Source organism: Danio rerio, chromosome 20 (assembly GCF_052040795.2).
Source record: "Danio rerio strain M-AB ecotype USA chromosome 20, GRCz13ab, whole genome shotgun sequence".
Lineage (NCBI taxonomy): Eukaryota > Metazoa > Chordata > Actinopteri > Cypriniformes > Danionidae > Danio > Danio rerio.
In genome coordinates, this window is record NC_141040.1 from 39,879,202 (window position 1) to 39,897,624 (window position 18,423).

The window sequence follows — 18,423 nt, forward strand, 5'->3', positions numbered from 1 at the left end:
ATACCTATACACGTGTTATTGATGCTGGCTAATAGGTTTGGGTTTGCTGGGATGAATCCGGGCAAACATAAGCAATTGTAACTTCCTATTACATTGGTGCAGGTGGAATTTGGACCACAGACAGATGGAGTCTGCTGACACTCGTTTATATCTGGAAAGTGAGAAAGATATTAAAAATAAGAATAATAGAATTAAAAATGTATAACATTTCATAACAATATAAAATAATAAACAATTATTAATATAATATAATATAATATAATATAATATAATATAATATAATATAATATAATATAATATAATATAATATAATATAATATAATAACATCACACAAACACGCAAATTCAATAAATCACCTTGTTGGCAAAGTGTTCCATTTGAAGGCAGAGCCTGAATGCATCCACAAGTGCCTCCTACAATATTATCACACACCTGATAGGCCTTGCAGGTGTTACTGGGCCAAACATGAGCCACTTCACACTTGCAATCAAAGTCTGTTCCATTCAAATCACACACTGTAACAGAATGGCATGACAGTACAGTAATACATAAATGGTTAAAATAAAAATGTAAATATATTTTTTATAAAAATAAAAATATAATTGCATTTGAAATATTCCTCTAATCAATTTCAATGTAGAAAATAGCAACAGTATAACACTATTATCTTTACAACATTATTATTTGGCTAACTATGTTACATTTGAGCCTCTATTTTAAGATCCTTCTCTTCCATCGCTTTGTTTCTTATGCCATTTTGTTGTTTCTATGAGTAATATGTTTTTTTTTTTTTATTAAATAAAGACTTCAGATTCTTAGTCAGCAATGAAAATTGAAAGTTATTCACAATGAAAGATATTCAAGACTACAGTATTTTCATTAATGTCATGCCTGTCATGTTGTCACAAGATGGTGCAATTTATCTATAACACTTGTGGTAGGAACAGTAAGCTCCAAAAGCCACCTACTTTAAATCAGTAAAAATCTTATTTTCACTAGCTATAGTTAAACAAATAAAAACTCAAACCATCCAGCATGAAACCTTCCTCGAAAGTTTTCTGTATGTTGTTACAAAACAACACTTTTTTGCAATGTTCTTGATAGGATAGGTTTATATTGCAAAAAGAAATAAAGCTTCCTAGAATGTCTCAAAGCATAAACATGAATCATATGGAAACATTCCTATAGTCCCTTGTTCTTACCAGTCGTCATGTCAACAGAAAGGAGATTTACGTTGTTCAGAGTGTAAGGCAGGAAGTTATTGACTCTTGTGAAGAGATCACGTATGCTGCTTGTCGGGTAGTCGAAAAACAAGTCTATTTCAATTTCACTGTCATACACAAAAAGTGGCACTGGAAGAAATTGAACAGAAAAACATTTGAGAAGCACAATCTTTAAATCTTTCATCTGCTAAATCTATGAAATTATGAATTATAATATAATACTAAAACATAAAACTGCTGTATGTAATATCCCAGCAAGCTTTTTCGTTTTTAAAAGTTGTCTAATAGATGTCTAACAGACGTCCAAACATAGTCGTCTTGGCTAAAACAAGGCTAAATTTGGGCTGTTAGTGAAAATCTAATGGACGTCTAAGACTAGACCAAAACTAGACTAGTCATCAAATAAACAAAAATTAATGACTACACATATAAAGTCTATCTAATCTGTCTATTTGACAACTAGTCTAGTTTTGGGCTACTCTTAGATGTCTATTAGATTTTCACTGACAGCCTAGTGATTGTTTTAGCATTGTTTTAGCCAAGCTGTCGTACGTCTATTAGACATCTATTAAACCAAAATTGTTTGCTGGGATTCCTTTTAATTAGCATTAAAAAACAAGAAATGCTCTAAAGAAAAGAATTTAAAAAATGAATTTTCACTCTACATACAGTTGTTGTGACGTGTCAGATTTTGTTTTACTGGGCATACCTGTTGTTGACGATGATAATGGTCTTGTTGTTGGTGTTGTTGTGAGTGTTGATGTTGGTGTTGTTGCGGGTGTTGTTGTTGGTGATGTTAGTGATTCTGATGAAAGAAAAGTGGCATGACAAAAAATAAAATTCCATACCCTCTTGTAGCTATATATTTTAAAAACCTTTTAAATTCTTAATAATAATTCAGACAAATTGACAAAAATGAAATTTTGAAGCTAAAAATAAAGTATCCTATCATTCATTCATTTTCTTTTTGGCTTAGTCCCTTTATTAATCTGGGGTCGCCACAGCGGAATGAACCACCAACTTATACCATATGTTTTACACAGTGGATGCCCTTCCAGCTGCAACCAATCACTGGGAAACACCCATACACACTCATTCACACACACACACACACACACACACTACGGACAATTTAGCTTACCCAATTCACCCATATAACATTTTTGGATTTGTGGGGGAAACCGGAGCACCTGGAGGAAACCCACGCAAACACGGGGAGAACAGGCAAACCGCAAAAAAATCGCCAACTGACTCGAACCAGCAACCTTCTTGCTATGAGGTGATTGTGCTACCCACTCCACCACTGTGCTGCCAAATCATATAAACAAATAATACATACCTCTACATGTGTTATTCATGCTGACTGACAGATTGAAAATTGTTGGAGTGAATCCATTCAAACATGCGCAACTGTAACTTCCTATTTCATTGGTGCAGGAGGAATTCGGACCACAGACAGATGGACTCGGCTGACATTCATTTATATCTGAATAGGGAACAGCAATTTTTTTTCAAAAAGACCTGGCCATTTAAAACTATTCAAAGAATTACAATGTCAATACCCAAAAATGTTTAGCATACAAATTCCAAAAATCACCTCTCTGGCAAAGCGGCCCCGCTGAAGGAAGAGCCCGAATGCATCCACAAGTGCCTCCTACAATATTATCACACGCCTGATAGGTCGTGCAGTTGTTACTGGACCAAACATGATTCGCCGCACACTGACAATCATATTCAGTTCCATTCAATCCACACACTGTAAAAAGAATGATGTAAGATTAAGTTTAAACATTTTTTATTAAACTGTACATTCAAATTATTATAAAAAATAATTATTATAAAGCAAAATCAATACATCAAAAATTAAAATAAAAAATATTTAAAAAATAAAAAATGTAAAAATATAAATTAAAGCAGTGGTCCACTACGATATCAAATTTGATACTTTAGTTGATGTGTAATGTAGCTGTATGAACATAAACAACATCTCTGAATGTAATATACTTGAAGTTCACTGAAAAGGGAGACACTGGTTTTTACAGAGTTAGCTAAGCTTAGCTTATATATATTTGTAAATTTTGGGAATTTTTTTAATGGACAGTGTATATATATATATATATATATATATATATATATATATATATATATATATATATATATATATATATATATATATATATATTCCAATGGACACGACACAAAGAGAGAAGCGCTTACAATTTATTTTAATCATGTTCCAGAGAATTAAAAAAACATATAGAGCTATCATTTGACAAAGGAAAGCTTTCAGAATCTCTCCCAGTTCAGTGCTGGATTCAGCTAAAAACTCCTCAAAGAAGGAGCAGCTCCAACCAAAACAGACGAAGCTGTGGATTGTAAGTAGGCATGGGACAGTATAAGATTCTGATGTTATTATACCTGGGATAAGAGTATCACGATTTCACAGTATTTTGATTACTGCTTTAAAATATATTCTTTTCAAGTGTTTGGGTAAAAAATAAAAAACTTTTTACCCCTTTGAACAATATATTTCATTTAAGAAACATGTTAAATATTTTGGAGCTGTAAACATGTCAGGCTAAATTATTAAAATGAATTTTTGACTTCTGCTGTTTTCATTTGTTTCAAAAACACAGATTAAATTTATTTAAAACAATATCTTTGGAGATATTTTCTGCTGGAGATACTTTTGTCGTTAAAAAACATAATAAAAAAAAAATCGAACACATACCTAAGAAAAGGTATAGCAGAAAATTTTGCAGTTTTTTAAACCTTGACTTCAAAACTGCGGTATACCTTGAAAACTTATCATCTCATGCCCAATTGTAAGTCACAACCTGTAAGTATTTTAATTTGAGAAAATTGATCTATTATCCATAGTGACCAGCGTTAACAGTATGTTGTAGCATGGACTCAAACAAGGATGTACAACAAATAACAGGAAAAGCTGTTTGGCACAGTTAACAATTTAGCTATAAATTCATATTTATAAGTCAAACCGCTTTAAACACCCACAATCTTCACCAGCGCTGCAGTGTCTCTCTATGTGGACGCTTTCCCTGTGCTCTACATCTCAAATAACAAACTCGCAAAAGATATGTGAAGGTTTCATATTACTTGAATGCTTCATCCGAATATACGTGAAAGACACCTGTCAGATTTTATTTTAGAGAGCAGGTGTGAGGTTCAACTGTGTCCTCTTCATTTTCTGTCTTACTCAAACTGATACGGCTAGCAGCTAAACTGACTGACTGAATTTATAGAGCAGCGGCACAGTGCATGCTATTAAAGGTGTGACGCTTTTCCTGGTGACATGGAGCCAATCTGCAAATCATAGCAGATTATGTCAGCTGACCATTCAAAGCCTCTTAAGGACAGGAATTTTGGAGGAACTAGGAAATATGACAGTTTTTTTCTTGTTATCCGAGTAGCTCTATATAATCAAAGTAAGATATATGAAAAAATTACTTGATTTTCTACAATTGAAGCATGAGCACACATTGCTTTGCATCTTATAAACACAACCAAGCCTTAAAAAATACACTCTGGAGCACCCCTTTAAGTTCTTTTTCATCCTATGCTTTGTTTCTTTTCCTAGTGTGTTGTTCCCCCTATATAAAAGTGTTCTGGTCCAACTTTATATTAGGTGGCCTTAAATTAATGAAATTAATGAACTTACTGTGAAAAATGCATATTTTTACACTGTACTTATGATTGATTTAAATACTGCATGTATTTACATTAGTAATTAATTTCTGTTGTTACATTTGTAATTACACTATTGACCATAACTGTACATTGTATTTTTTATTATTTATTTATTTATTTTTATGCAAGTACATGGTAGTTAAGGGCACCTATTATAAAGTGAGATCAGTTTTCTTGCTTGAGACAACTAGGTTTTAGGCAACTATCCAACAATTTAGATTTGCGCTTCCCAGAAAGTGAAAACCAAAAGTTACTCCAAACTGTTTTTAATTAACAAAGACAGACGTCACGTTGAGTCCCAAGATGACGCAGTTAAGCTATTCTACATGCATCTGCTTAAACTAGTCTGACAAGTTCATCATGTGAGTTTCTATAAGACTGCATCTGATAGTGACAACTTGGCGACTATTTAATTTCTACAAATCTAGCAACAAATGACTTCAACAGTTGATAATGTTGGTCAAACACTTATACATATTCTAAAAAAATGAACACAAAGCGCAACTTTCAGATGCCATCTTTATTTATTTATGGTTTTTACCTTAATTAGCACTGAATTGTATAGGATACTGTATTAGAGGCAGTGGAGCATCTATGATCTCAGTTGACAGAATGTGATACGGTCATTGGAATCTGACATGTCTTGTTGTCTTAATCTTATTATTCAGGTTTTGGTCTTAACAGTAAATATGTTTATGCAGCCAGTTACAGACCACAGAGTTACAAAAAGTTGTATATATATAACTTAAAATAACATATATAACATAAAATATATATTTTATATATAAAATAAATGTAAATTTTTTTTTATGTAAAATATATGTAAAATATAAAATTATATATATATATATATATATATATATATATATATATATATATATATATATATATATATATATATATATATATATATATATATATATATATATATATATATAATTATATACAGTATAATAATATATATTACATTTTAATTTCACTAAATTACCTAATGTTGAAGTAGATACATTTAAGTAGCTTATTAGGTTTATATAGTTAGTTACATATATTTCAGACATGGTAACAAAAATAAAACCTTAAAATAACATGCTAGTTTAAATTTCTAGTAAATTTCTATATAAACAGTTTCTTGGATGTTTCTAAGAAGCAATTTTTTCTGCAATGTTCTTGCAATGCATATCTTTGCATTACAAAAGAATCTCCTAGAAACTTCCTATATTGTTTCCCAAAAAAATCAACTGAAAGGAACCATATTGGAACATTAGAAGAACATTCTCTGTTTGCTGTTTGCTCTTACCAGTAGTAATGTTGAGTTCAAGGATATTCATGCTGCCCAAAGAATAAGGTGGTTGATATGATGTGATGAGACTCTCTAATCTGTTCGCCGAGGAAATATCAAATAAACTGATATCAATTTCACTCTCATACACAAAAAGTGGCCCTGCAGGAACAAAAAGAAATATAATTATGCTTACAATGGTAAAAAAAAAAAACATCTCCAAAACACCATAAATGCAAATTGTCTATAAACTATTATCATCATCGAGGTTTTACTGTTTTCTTTGTTATTAACCAATGACACCATATGTGCAGACATACAGAGAAACTGAAATATTGCTTCTCTTGCTTCTCTGTTTACATCCCCACACCTTAGCTATGCAATTAAACATATAGTGAATATGGACAGTAGTTTAAAATTTGATAAACAGATAAATTCAGTGATCAAGGCAAGCTTTTACCAGCTTCCCCTTCTTGCCAAAGTCAAGCCATTTTTGATTCAGTGTGATCTAGAGAAAGCCATTCATGCTTTTATCAGCTCTTGTCTGGACTATTGCAATGCACTTTATGTTGGAATTAACCAAACCTTACTTTATTGATTAGGGTTAGGGTTAGTGGTGCAACTGGTGCAAAATGCTGCTGCTTGCATGCTGACCAATAGTTGCAAACTTGAGCACATCACCCCTGTCCTTTACTCTCTTCACCGGCTCCCTGTTAAATTCAGAATTGATTTTCAACTAATGTTGTTGGCTCCATCAGACTAAAGACTTTCATATTTATGTGAGATTTTAAAGGTTTATAAACCGAACAGGGCTCTACGATCAGCAGGTCAGTTGTTGCTGGAGGTCCCCAGATCCAGTTATGAACAATGGTGTGATTGCTTGCAGTGGCAGGTCCAAAACTGTGGAATGTCCTCCCTAAAGAACTTTGCATCATCACAGATGTGGCACTGTTTACAGCTAAACTTAAAGCTAGTGGTGGGGCATTATCGGCATTATCATGCTGCGTTAACACGAGACTATATCACCCCATAAATAAATTACTATATATTACTTATCACCCCATAAATAAAGTATTGCCGTTAATTTATTCTCAAAGTTGGGTTGGGAGCTGGGTCTGTTCTACGCAGGCTATGATGACTTTCACTTGGATATTTTTGCGCAGATATATACCTGACCAGAGAGCTGTCATTACCATCTTGTGTAAAGTGTAAAGCACTTTATGCGTCCTCCTGGTTGAAATAAGGTGCTATTTAAATAAAGTTTAATTAATTGATTGATTGATTAATTGACTGCCAATGCAATATAGGAGTTTGTAATCCAAATATATCCAAAAAAAAAAGAAAAAAAAAAGCATAATGAGCAATTCCATTCTAATGTCAACCTTGCCATGAAACTTTTTTTTTTTTTAACCAAATTAGTGAAACCCTTTCCAGGTTTTTTGTGTAGGCTTTTATTTAACAGAACTATAAAAATACTCCATACCATGTCCATACCTGCCAACACTCCCGTATTTCAGACCCATCTCCCGGTCATCTCCCGTTTTGTTGTGTCACCCCCCACCCCCCAGCTTTGAACCGCCCCTTAGCACTGAACCCAATGTGCAACCATCTTCAAACCCGCTCTCCCTCTTTAGTTCGCATGCAACTTTTCCTGCTCTTCACTTCGACCATCCCTTCACCCCACCTATACATACATACACAGTTGAAGTCAGAATTATCAGCCCTCCATTTCTCGAATGATGTTTAACAGAGCAAGGAAATTTTCACAGTATGTCTGTAATATTTTTTTCTTCTGGACAAAGTCTTGTTTGTTTTATTTCGGCTAGAATAAAAGCAGCTTTTAATATTTTGTTAACCATTTTAAGGTCAAACTTACTAGCCCCTCTAAGGCCATTTTTTTAGACTGTCTTCAGAACAAACCACTGTTGTAAAATAATTTGCCTAATTACCCTAATCTCTCTAGTTAACCTAAATAACCAAGTTAAGCCTTTAAATGTCACTTAAAGCTGTATAGAAGTGTCTTGGAAAATCTCTAGTAAAATATTATTTACAGGTATCGTGGCAAAGATAAAATAAATCAGTTATTAGAGATGAGTTATTAAAACTATTTTGATTAGAAATGTGTTGTAAAAATCTTCTCTCCGTTAAACAGAAATTAGTGAAAAAATTAAACGGGGGGCTAATAATTCACTAATATATATTAGTGGTGTAACTGATCACAGAACTCACAGTTCGTGATCATTATGTTTGTTTTTTTTTGTCACAGATTGGACAATTTTTCGGACCAGCCATAAAGGGGAGGAAAAAATATAATTTGCTTTCAATTTATTACAAAACAGTATGGCAAGACACTTTTCCTTTTACCAAACAAGCAGAACTTGGAACCTGTAATTTTATTAAAAATAGCATGAAGAAATAATCAGCTAAATACAAATAAACTGTCAAATATTCAATAAAAAATGCACTGTTACTACTGTTTCTGATAATGCTAAATGTATAAATCTAAAAATTTTAATTTGTACAATTAATGTTAATTTTTTGTCTCATTTTCAATAAAGGATACAGTCATTAATTGATAAATTAAATGTTTCACTGTTAGACGGGTTATTTTTGAAGAATTATTCAGTGGCATATTTTGCTAACCTATTGGTTACATACATGATTTCTGTCTTTACCATAAACTTTTATTTTACTGTTTGTAACTTTATAACTAACTCAAAAGACTAAACACTCAATCTCTTTCTTGATTTTTGCTTTTCAGATTTGAATGCAGAGATATGAAGGATTAATAAACATATGCAAATCACCATCATTTATAATTTATATTACGTGAGATCCCAACCTTTTAATGATTAATCTTGCAGCTTACACTGAATGCATTGATGCAGACAGACTAAACAAGTAGTGCCAAAAAACACCTTTAAATGAAACCAACCACATCATGAATAACCCACCACAACTTCTTCAAACTTGTAAAGTGCAAAATATACATCCAAAAAAATATGTAAACATCAGTATTGTCAGAAACGTGTGTACAATTTGATTTTATTTTATTTGTATGAAAAAGTAAAATTCCTTAAACCCACCCCTCATTTGGGAAATTGGCAAATTATACTAAACTGCATGAATAAGATCATACAAATTTATAAGTATTTGCCATTATATTAAAAAAGTTACAAATTGTTACGAAAAGTTAAGATTGTGTAGGGTTCATAACATGTCAAATATCACGCAGTGTTCTACTGAATTAAAAACATGCATATGAAACATTAATTGCTTCAAAAAATAGTAATCTAATCTTTACTTAATCACAATTTCAAAATGTTTTACTGGAAATACCTGCTGTTGTTGATTGTGTTGGCGATGATGGTGTAGGTGTTGTTGTTGATGGAGCTGTTAGAGGAACACCGACATGACTTGGTTTAAAATCCCCGCATACATATAAATTCATTCAATTTTGTTTAATCAACAAAGTAAAAATGATTTAGCAGAACAAAAACACGAAGATGACAAAATTTAAAAGCCCTTTTTAATAGGAATCAAGAATGATAAATAGAAAAAAAAACATGTTTTTTAAACATTCTTTGTGTGCGTGAGTTTAAAATAACAGGAAGGGGAAAAATAAAAAAGTCTAAATACAGAAGATAGCCTACCTGTACAGATGTTATCAATGCTGATTGTGAGATTTGGGTTTGTTGCTGTGAATCCACTCAAACATGAGCAACTGTAACTTCCCATTGTATTTGTGCAGTTGGAATTTGGACCACAGACAGGTGGACTGACCAGACATTTATCAACATCTTTGCAAAAAGAAAACCAAGATTATAACCAAGCTATTACAGACAGGAATACATAGTTTCTGTACAAATTAGCAAGTATCGCACCTTGGCAGAACTGTCCATCAGCTGGAAGGTCATTGATACATGTACATGATCCGTTAGAGATGGCATCACAGGCCTGGTATGCGTGACACGTGTCATTTGGCCAAACAAACAGACCCTCACATTTACACTGATACTGCGTTTCATTTAGAGAACACACTGGAGAGCAGAGGGAAAATTCAAAATTGTAGGTAGCTATTGCTAGCAGTAATTCATATGCTCATCTTTGTAACTTGATTAGCATCACTACTTACTTACTTACCGGCCACTTTATTATGCACAACTGTCTAACTGCTTGTTAACGCTAATTTCTTATCAGCCAATCACATGGCAGCAACTCAATGTGTTTAGGCATGCAGACATGGTCATGGCAATTTGCTGCAGTTCAACCCGAGCATCAGAATGAGAAGGAAAGGTGATTTAAGTGACTTTGAACGTGGCATGGTTGTTGGTGCCAGACGGACTGGTCTGAGTATTTCTTAAACTGCTGATCTACTGGGGCAACCATCTCAAGGATTTACAGATAAATATCCAGGGAGCGGCAGTTTTGGGCGCAAATGCTTTGTTGATGCCAGAGGTCAGAGGAGAATGGCCAGACTGGTCCGAAATTATAGAAAGACAACTCAAATGATAGAAAGTAACTCAAATAAACATGTTACAACCTAGGTATGCAGAGGAGTATCTTTTAACGCACAACAGAGGATGGCAGATGGGCTACAGCAGCAGAAGACCACACCAGGTGCCACTCCTCAGTTATAAACAGGAAACTGAGGCCATGTCATAAAGTCTGAATCATCTTAGACTGGTTTCTTGAACATGGCAGTGAGTTCACTCTATTAAAATGGCCTCCACAATCACCAGATCTCAATTCATTAGAGCACCTTTGCGACGTGGAAGAATGTGAGATTCACATCATGGATGTGCTGTCGACAAATCTGCAGCAACTGCACAATGCTATCATGTCAATATGGACCAAAATCTCTGAGGAAAAGTTCCAGTGCCTTGTTGAATCTATGCCAAGGAGGATTAAGGCAGTTCTGAAGGCAAAAGTGGGGTCCAGCTTGGTACTAGTAAGGTGTACTTAATAAAGTGGCCAGTGAGTGTATAGCTAAATAATAAATTGAAAAAAAAAAACATCACAAACCTGTCGAAATGTTCACAGCTGTAATTTCAGTGCTATTGTCTGCTTGAAATGGAAGTGGAACGGTGGCCACAGATGTTCTGATTTGGTTGAGAGCTTCAATGTCGGATACATTTACTTCCACTACCATTACATACTGCACTTGATCTATCCATATTAAAACAAAACTTGATTTAGAAACTTTATCAATTCATTTTTTCACCAGAATACAGCATTCATATTTACATTTAAGACAATAATGGCTATACATTTCAGTCATTAATTGGGAGTGGCATCCCTATTGTATAACCAAACTCACACACCGAGTTTCATGAGTGACGATGTATTCAAATATGCGAGTGAATCACTTGAATTATGGTGTGTATAACAGCTACAGAACAGGAGAGAGTCACTCCCGAAATTGTTTTCTATATTGTAAATCTTTATGTTAAAGCTAAAAGTTGTGTTTACTATCTCTTCAGGGTCTGCTTCTGTTCACAGCACGCTATTAAAGTGTTGCCATCCACTTTTGGTGTGGATCTGAAAGCAATTACTGTGTTCACTAAACTAACAGAGCTATTTGTGAAAACACCCTAGGTTTTGAAACAGAGGCATTTGTAAAAGCACCAATATAAATACATTTAAAGTCCAAAAATGTTAATAAGTTAAAGTCATGTGTTGTCATCTCGACACATTATTACGGTAATTACAATGGTTTAAAGGCAGATAGAAAATGCACATACAACAGGGCGACATGTATCATCTGTTAAAATACATAATAATAATAAAGTCAATATTAATACAATCCAAAATAGCACATATACATCTGCAAGACGTATTTTGAAAATTATTTGTTTGTGGAAAGATCCTATAGACATCTTTAAATGGTCTATTTCATAAATACTGTAGCCTAATTCTAAATATCTTAAATGTCATATTTTAAATGTCTATTTAATGTTAAACAGGACATCATAGATGTATTGCTGATGTATAGACCGTTTTGAAGGATGTAAACAAAAACAATGGTCCCAACGTATTTCCTGTTTTACATTTTTAATTTCTATAGCTCCCGAGAATCCATAAAGAGCCACATATTGATAAATAATGTTATGATAGCTGTTTTAACATTAAGTTATGATTGAATTGCCTTTTGTTATGAAATAATTTGATAACAAGCAGGAAATGCCAATAACATGACCACATTGAAATGGTCTATTGTAGAACTCGGATTTAACCAAAAACATCAAATAGAGAGCGTTCTACGTATGCTATCAGGGATAGGGTTTCAGCATCTTCAGTGCTTGGAGCCTTATGTTAACAACCAGTTCTTCAGTTTGTTTTTTGCGGCACATTTTTGGGCATTTTCACAAGTTATTCAGGTACTAAATATTATAGCGACTCTGATAAATTACTGTGTAATACAGTGAAGCACTAAAAGGTGAACGTGTTTATATGGAACAAATAATTCTTTCAAGTTAACTAATTGCTGTTTGATACCATTTTGCTAATAGGCACCTCGTAAAAATGGCAATTACAATACAATATGAATCCAATTAGCGTTCACATTCTCCATTTATAACTACAGCTAATGTTTTCCACTCAAAATATTGTAGTCAGCACGAAACTCAAATGCCTTACATTTTTATAGAAGTACACTCTGCAAAAATATCAGTTAATTAATTTTCCAATAAAGTTACCAGTATTTAATTTACTCATTACCTTCAACACTCATTTCATTTGATTAAGTTGACTGTTGGGTTTTACAGTGCTGGTTTTCGTACCGTAATTTGTTACACCAACCCAGACGATATATCACTTCAAACTATAAAAATTATTTTTTTCAAACTTTTCATTATCAAAAGCTTTTGGAGGACTGATCAAGGTCCCATAATGCAATTCAAAAGCATGAATAAGGAAAAAAAAAAAACATGAATCACAAAACAAAGAAAACTGTAAAAATATTTACAGATATTTTTACAGTGTATAGTCTATAAATACAGATAAAACTTCTATCAAAAAATCAAGTTGAGATTAAATCATGCACCAAACAAACTTTTGTTTTGTGGTAAGACTTCACCAATTCACTGTCTCTACAGTTACAGCTGATCATCATTAAAATAATTCTTTCTTAATTGACTTCAGTTGCCCATTTTACAAGCAGTATTCATCCTGCGTTTATATACATCTGTGTGAACATGGCATTTTAAGGCTCAACACCTATGAGTAAACCCTTATCCTAAACACTGACTGTGTAAGCATAAGCAATAGATAATCAATCTCTTTAAACAAATGGCTTTCTAAAGAGATTATCCGAAAATGAAAATTTACTCCCCATATATACATACTCAGACACAGGTTTAAGAGTTTCTTTCTGTTGTTGAAGAAAAAATTAAATATTTTGTACAATGTTAAATGTAATCACTGACTTCCATAGTATTTGTTTTATATGGAATTCAATATTTACAAGTATTTACAAGTAAGATATGTTCTTTCGTGTTTTCAACGCAAAAAGAAAATAGTAAAGGTTTGGAAATATTTGAGGATGAATAAATAGTGAGCAAATTTTCATTTTTGGGTGAACTATTCCTATATGGTAAATAATTAATCCTTTTCTTCATACAGAAACCCTCATTATTAATGTATTTCAGAAGAGAACACAAATCAGACCTGTGCTTCTCCGTCTTATATGATGAGCTGCGCCATCTGAGTAGCTGAACTGGAAAGACGTATAGAGAAAGAGATACTTTGTTCTGTGTTCTTACTGTGAAAGAATGCAGCTGATTTCATACATTTTACATATATTTGTTCTTATACTTTTAAGACATGACACAATCATCTTTGGGGACAACATGTATGCCTTAAACAATATGTAATTCGTAAAAAGTCAAATTAGAAATCATTTTGAAAATAAAGTTATGATTTTCCCTCTTACGTAACATAATTTCCATACCTGTAAATCCAGACTTATGTCTGAAAAATCAAGAACTTCCGCAACACACTCATGGTTCAGCACGACAGCCATGATGATTCCAAATAGATATATAGATATTTTCCCTGACATTGAGAAATTGCAGTCATTGTCAGGCCAAATCAGTTACATCAGGTTTATCTTATCATCTATACTTATAATTGGGGCTGCACGATTAATCGAAAACAGATTGTTATCTCGATTCGACCCCCTAGACCAGGGGTGGGCAAACTTGGTCCTGGAAGGCTGGTGTTCTGCATAGTTTAGCTGCAGCACTAATCAAACACACCTGAACATGCTAATCAGTGTCTTTAGGATCACTTGAAATCTATGAGCAGGTGTGTGTGATTTGAGTTGGAGCTAAACTGTTCAGGACACCGGCCCTCCAGGACCAAGTTTGCCCACCCCTGCCCTAGATGGTCTTAACCCAGCATTTCTATCATTCTGACAATCATATTTTTCAAGTTCAAGAGAGAAATGTAAAGTCTGCAATGTAAGCACCTCCAAACGGTGTTGAAAGAGTCACATATTGTATTTCTGTATATCATAACAGTGTCAGTATAACTATTCTAGCATATATAATGCTGACTACAATGCAAGAGGAAATCTGATAATGAAACACGTCTCATTTCACCAATGAAATAAAAAAAGGTCTAATAATATCATCAATGACAGATTGCAAGCATATGTCTCAAACATAATAATTTAACTTCAGATTTATGAATAGTTGTATACTGATCACTTTATTTAGCACATTATAGCCCATTATAGCCCATTCATCTCTACTATTGCAAGTCTATACAAGATATAGCATTTTAACCAACCTATAGATAATATCATTATTGTTGTTTTATCATATGTTTAAGAAATAACAATAGCCTATTCATATTAACCTTTATTTTACATCTACAGAATCGTGAGGAAAATTGTGATCTTGATTTTGAGCTAAACAAATTATGATTTTTCATTTTAGACAGAATCGTGCAGCCCTACTTTTAATTACAGAGTAAACTGAATAAGCCATTTGTGAAGAAAATGTATGTTGCATGAGGAAGAGGAAGTTATTTTCATTATTAAGAAACATAAATGTAAAAAACAGGTGCATTCATGAATAGTAAATACTGGAGTATTCCATAAAATCTTAATATCACATGTCATGTAGTAGGTTATGCTAAATTTCTAAGTAAAATGTGTGGTTTGTTGTACCTCCACTGGCCATGATTTACATCCAAGGTAAATTACAGCATATTTCTTCAGAATATTATTTTTTGTTCACTCAGACATCCAGAATCTTTCTGTAAAACAGTCATGACATCTTGTTTAACAACTATATGTTTCATCCAAGTGCAAAACAAAGGAGTACTGATAATGATATGTCAGACGTGTTTAAAAGAATGATGTTTTCATTTTCAGAAGCATTGTCCTGATAAAGGTCATTGTAAATGAAAGTAAAATGTATGTATCTCAAAAAACAAACATTTCTATGTACTCATAAATGCTCTAGCAGATACATTTAGATATTCTTAAGAAACAAACACTCAACGCTCTTACCTTGGATCTGGGAAAATGCACATACTGCTATGCCACTCTGAAGTACTGAACTGATTCTTTACTGTAATCTTATGAAGATCAACATTTCAGTTTCCTTGTCTGAGGATCCACCTACAAAACATTTCCCCTTCATTTTTTTTTAAATAGTTGACAAATTTTCCATGCATCTCACATCAATAAATGTACTTTTTTAAAACCTATTGTACCCTCTAGGATTGTATTAGGTTAGTGTAGTGTTAGTGTTTAATTATTAATATATTAAACGTTAAGCCTTTTAATTATTAAGCTTTCTGAATATTGATTTTAAATACAAACTTGCCAGAGTAAGATAATAACCTTGCAATGATTGTTTCTGCTAATAAGTTTTCTTATTGATTGATCATTAAATAAAATAAAGTCTTTATTTTTTCTTTATATCTCGATGACTAAATGTGACATGAAAAAAAAATAGAAGACTGCAAGTTTTTCAGTTCCTGACTGACTGCATTCTTTCTCGCTCTCTCTCCCTTTTTCTCTGTCTCTCTCTTTCTCTTTCTTTCTCCATGAAAGCTGTGCGAAGTCTTTAAATAAGAACTCTTTACATACCGTGTTCATTGTCCTTGGCGGTCTGTCCTCCATTTAAATGAGAATGTCAATAAGCCACTTTTGCAAGTAAAGGTGGGAGATCTACAATGGAGAATCCTGAGTGACGTCATAGCTGTAAATGCTTTTGTTTTAAATATAAACCATGGTAGCAGTGTCAGGTGTCCCTTTTTCTGTTTTTGTTTGGTATTTTTGACGCTTTTTTAATTTATAATAAATCCCTTTGGCAAAAATGAGGGAATCGCCACACTTATTTGGAATTACCCTGGATATTTTTCCTCAATAACAATGAATATTTTTCATTTTTTCATCCCAAAAGGTGGCACAATGGCTCAGAGGTTAGCAGTGTCGCCTTGCAGCAAGAAAGTTGCTGGTTTAAGTCTCAGCTGGGCCAGTTGGCATTTCTGTGTGGAGTTTCCATGTTCTCCCTGTGTCGGCGTGGGTTTCCTCCGGGTGATCCGGTTTTCCCCCACAGTGCAAAGATACGCAGTATAGGTGAATTGGATAAACTAAATTGGCCGACGTGTATAAGAGTTTGTGTATAACAGTGTATAGGTGATTCCCAGTGCTGGGTTGCAGCTGGAAGGGCATTCATTGCATGAAACATAAGCTACCTGGAATAGTTGTCGGTTCATTCCGCTGTGGCAACCTCTGAAATAGAGACTAAGTGGAAGGAAAATGAATGATCGGATTTTTCCATTACCATAGTTGCTCAGCAAATCACAGAAATGACACAAAACAGTTTTTGTTGAACAACCAAACACTCTGGCTTTCTGTTTAATAATTCAAACAAAGTTAAATGAGGCTTTACGGTGGCTCAGTGGTTAGCATTGTTGCCTTACAGCAAGAAGGTTGCTGGTTTGAGCCTCGGCTGGATCAGTTGGTGGTTCTGTGTGAATTTTGCATGTTCTCTACGAGCTTGTCCTCCAGGTGCTCCGGTTTTTCTCCCACAGTCCAAAGACATGAGCTATAGGTGAACTGGATAAACTAAATTAGCCATAGTGTATGGGTATTTCCCAGTACTGGCTTGTGGCTGGAAGGGCATCCGCTACGTAAAACATATGCTGGAATAGTTGTTGCTTCATTCCGCTTGTGGTGACCTCTGATAAACAAGAGACTAAGCTGAAGGAAAATGAATGAATGAAGTTAATAGAAACTGATAAAAATAATGGTAAAATATCTGTCTTATGAATTAGGTGAAAGAATATGGACTCATTCAAAATTTAAAAAGAAAAAAATGTGTGGAATTAGCTCAGTAATTTTCATTTCAAAAAACACATAGTGGCCCATATTTGATCATGCTAATTGGTATACAGTAAAAATAGAGTGCTTAAAGACCTTATCAAGCTGTTGACCTGTTAAAATATGACCCCAACAAGACAGCAGTCGGTTAAAACAGGAGTTCCCTAAGTTTTCAGCTTGCGACTCCCAAAATAACAATTCCAGTGACTCGTGACCCCCCACTATACTCCTAGGTGGTTATAAACATACAAACATTACCCACAATGGTGCACAAACACACCAATAGGAACTATATAAAGATGCTTATTGACAACATGAGCGCAACAGTCCAACAACCATATAATGTTTTATTGTCATTATTCAATTGTTTAATTTATTATTAAACTCAGTTAATGAGAATAGTGTGCACAATGTTTGCAGCACAACACTATTCATGGTTTAATTTTAGAGACCGCCACTTGGTGAGCCCTCTATGTTCAGTTGTGGTCTTTATTTTTAATGCATGTTTTTAATGCTTTATTTTTAATGTGAGTGCCGTAAAGAGGTCAAAGTTTAACATTATGCCATAAGGTCAGTCTACTGCAACTAACACTATTTGTCATTAATCTAGATGTCATTAATTCATTTTAATCTAGCGTAATAGCCCCAGGAGTCGCATATCAATAAAAAAGGAGTTGAAAAGTTGATGTTTTTTTATTTGCATGTTGTTATTGTTTGTAACTATGAAATACTATTTTTTATCTTCTGTAGGTTTTGAATAAAATATTGTAATTCTAATAGTTTAATAACATATATAATATTTATGAAATCATATATGAAATCACCAAGCTACCTCACATTCTTCATTGTCTCAACCCCCACTGAAGAT

The 18,423-nt window shown here is 33.5% G+C and overlaps 2 protein-coding genes and 1 long non-coding RNA gene across 3 annotated transcripts in view; 1 reads left to right on the forward strand and 2 right to left on the reverse strand.

Annotated features, from left to right (window-relative positions):
- adgrf6 (adhesion G protein-coupled receptor F6) overlaps positions 1-15,783 on the reverse strand; it is a 180,486-nt gene extending 164,703 nt beyond the window's left edge. Inside the window, exons 1-15 of the mRNA XM_087298452.1 lie at positions 15,732-15,783; positions 15,387-15,475; positions 14,163-14,266; positions 13,880-13,928; positions 11,237-11,380; positions 10,096-10,251; positions 9,865-10,011; positions 9,551-9,604; positions 6,230-6,373; positions 2,822-2,980; positions 2,564-2,710; positions 1,934-2,029; positions 1,204-1,353; positions 358-516; positions 5-151 (exon numbers count right to left, since the gene is read on the reverse strand). Coding sequence (XP_087154578.1) covers positions 5-151; positions 358-516; positions 1,204-1,353; positions 1,934-2,029; positions 2,564-2,710; positions 2,822-2,980; positions 6,230-6,373; positions 9,551-9,604; positions 9,865-10,011; positions 10,096-10,251; positions 11,237-11,380; positions 13,880-13,928; positions 14,163-14,266; positions 15,387-15,399 — 1,669 coding nt within the window. The 5' untranslated portion in view covers positions 15,400-15,475; positions 15,732-15,783. The remainder of the gene's footprint in view (positions 1-4; positions 152-357; positions 517-1,203; positions 1,354-1,933; positions 2,030-2,563; positions 2,711-2,821; positions 2,981-6,229; positions 6,374-9,550; positions 9,605-9,864; positions 10,012-10,095; positions 10,252-11,236; positions 11,381-13,879; positions 13,929-14,162; positions 14,267-15,386; positions 15,476-15,731) is intronic.
- adgrf3b (adhesion G protein-coupled receptor F3b) overlaps positions 1-18,423 on the reverse strand; it is a 671,400-nt gene that overhangs the window by 209,305 nt on the left and 443,672 nt on the right. The window lies entirely within an intron of this gene.
- The window catches only part of LOC141379381 (uncharacterized), a 100,234-nt gene that overhangs the window by 20,200 nt on the left and 61,611 nt on the right, over positions 1-18,423 (forward strand). The window lies entirely within an intron of this gene.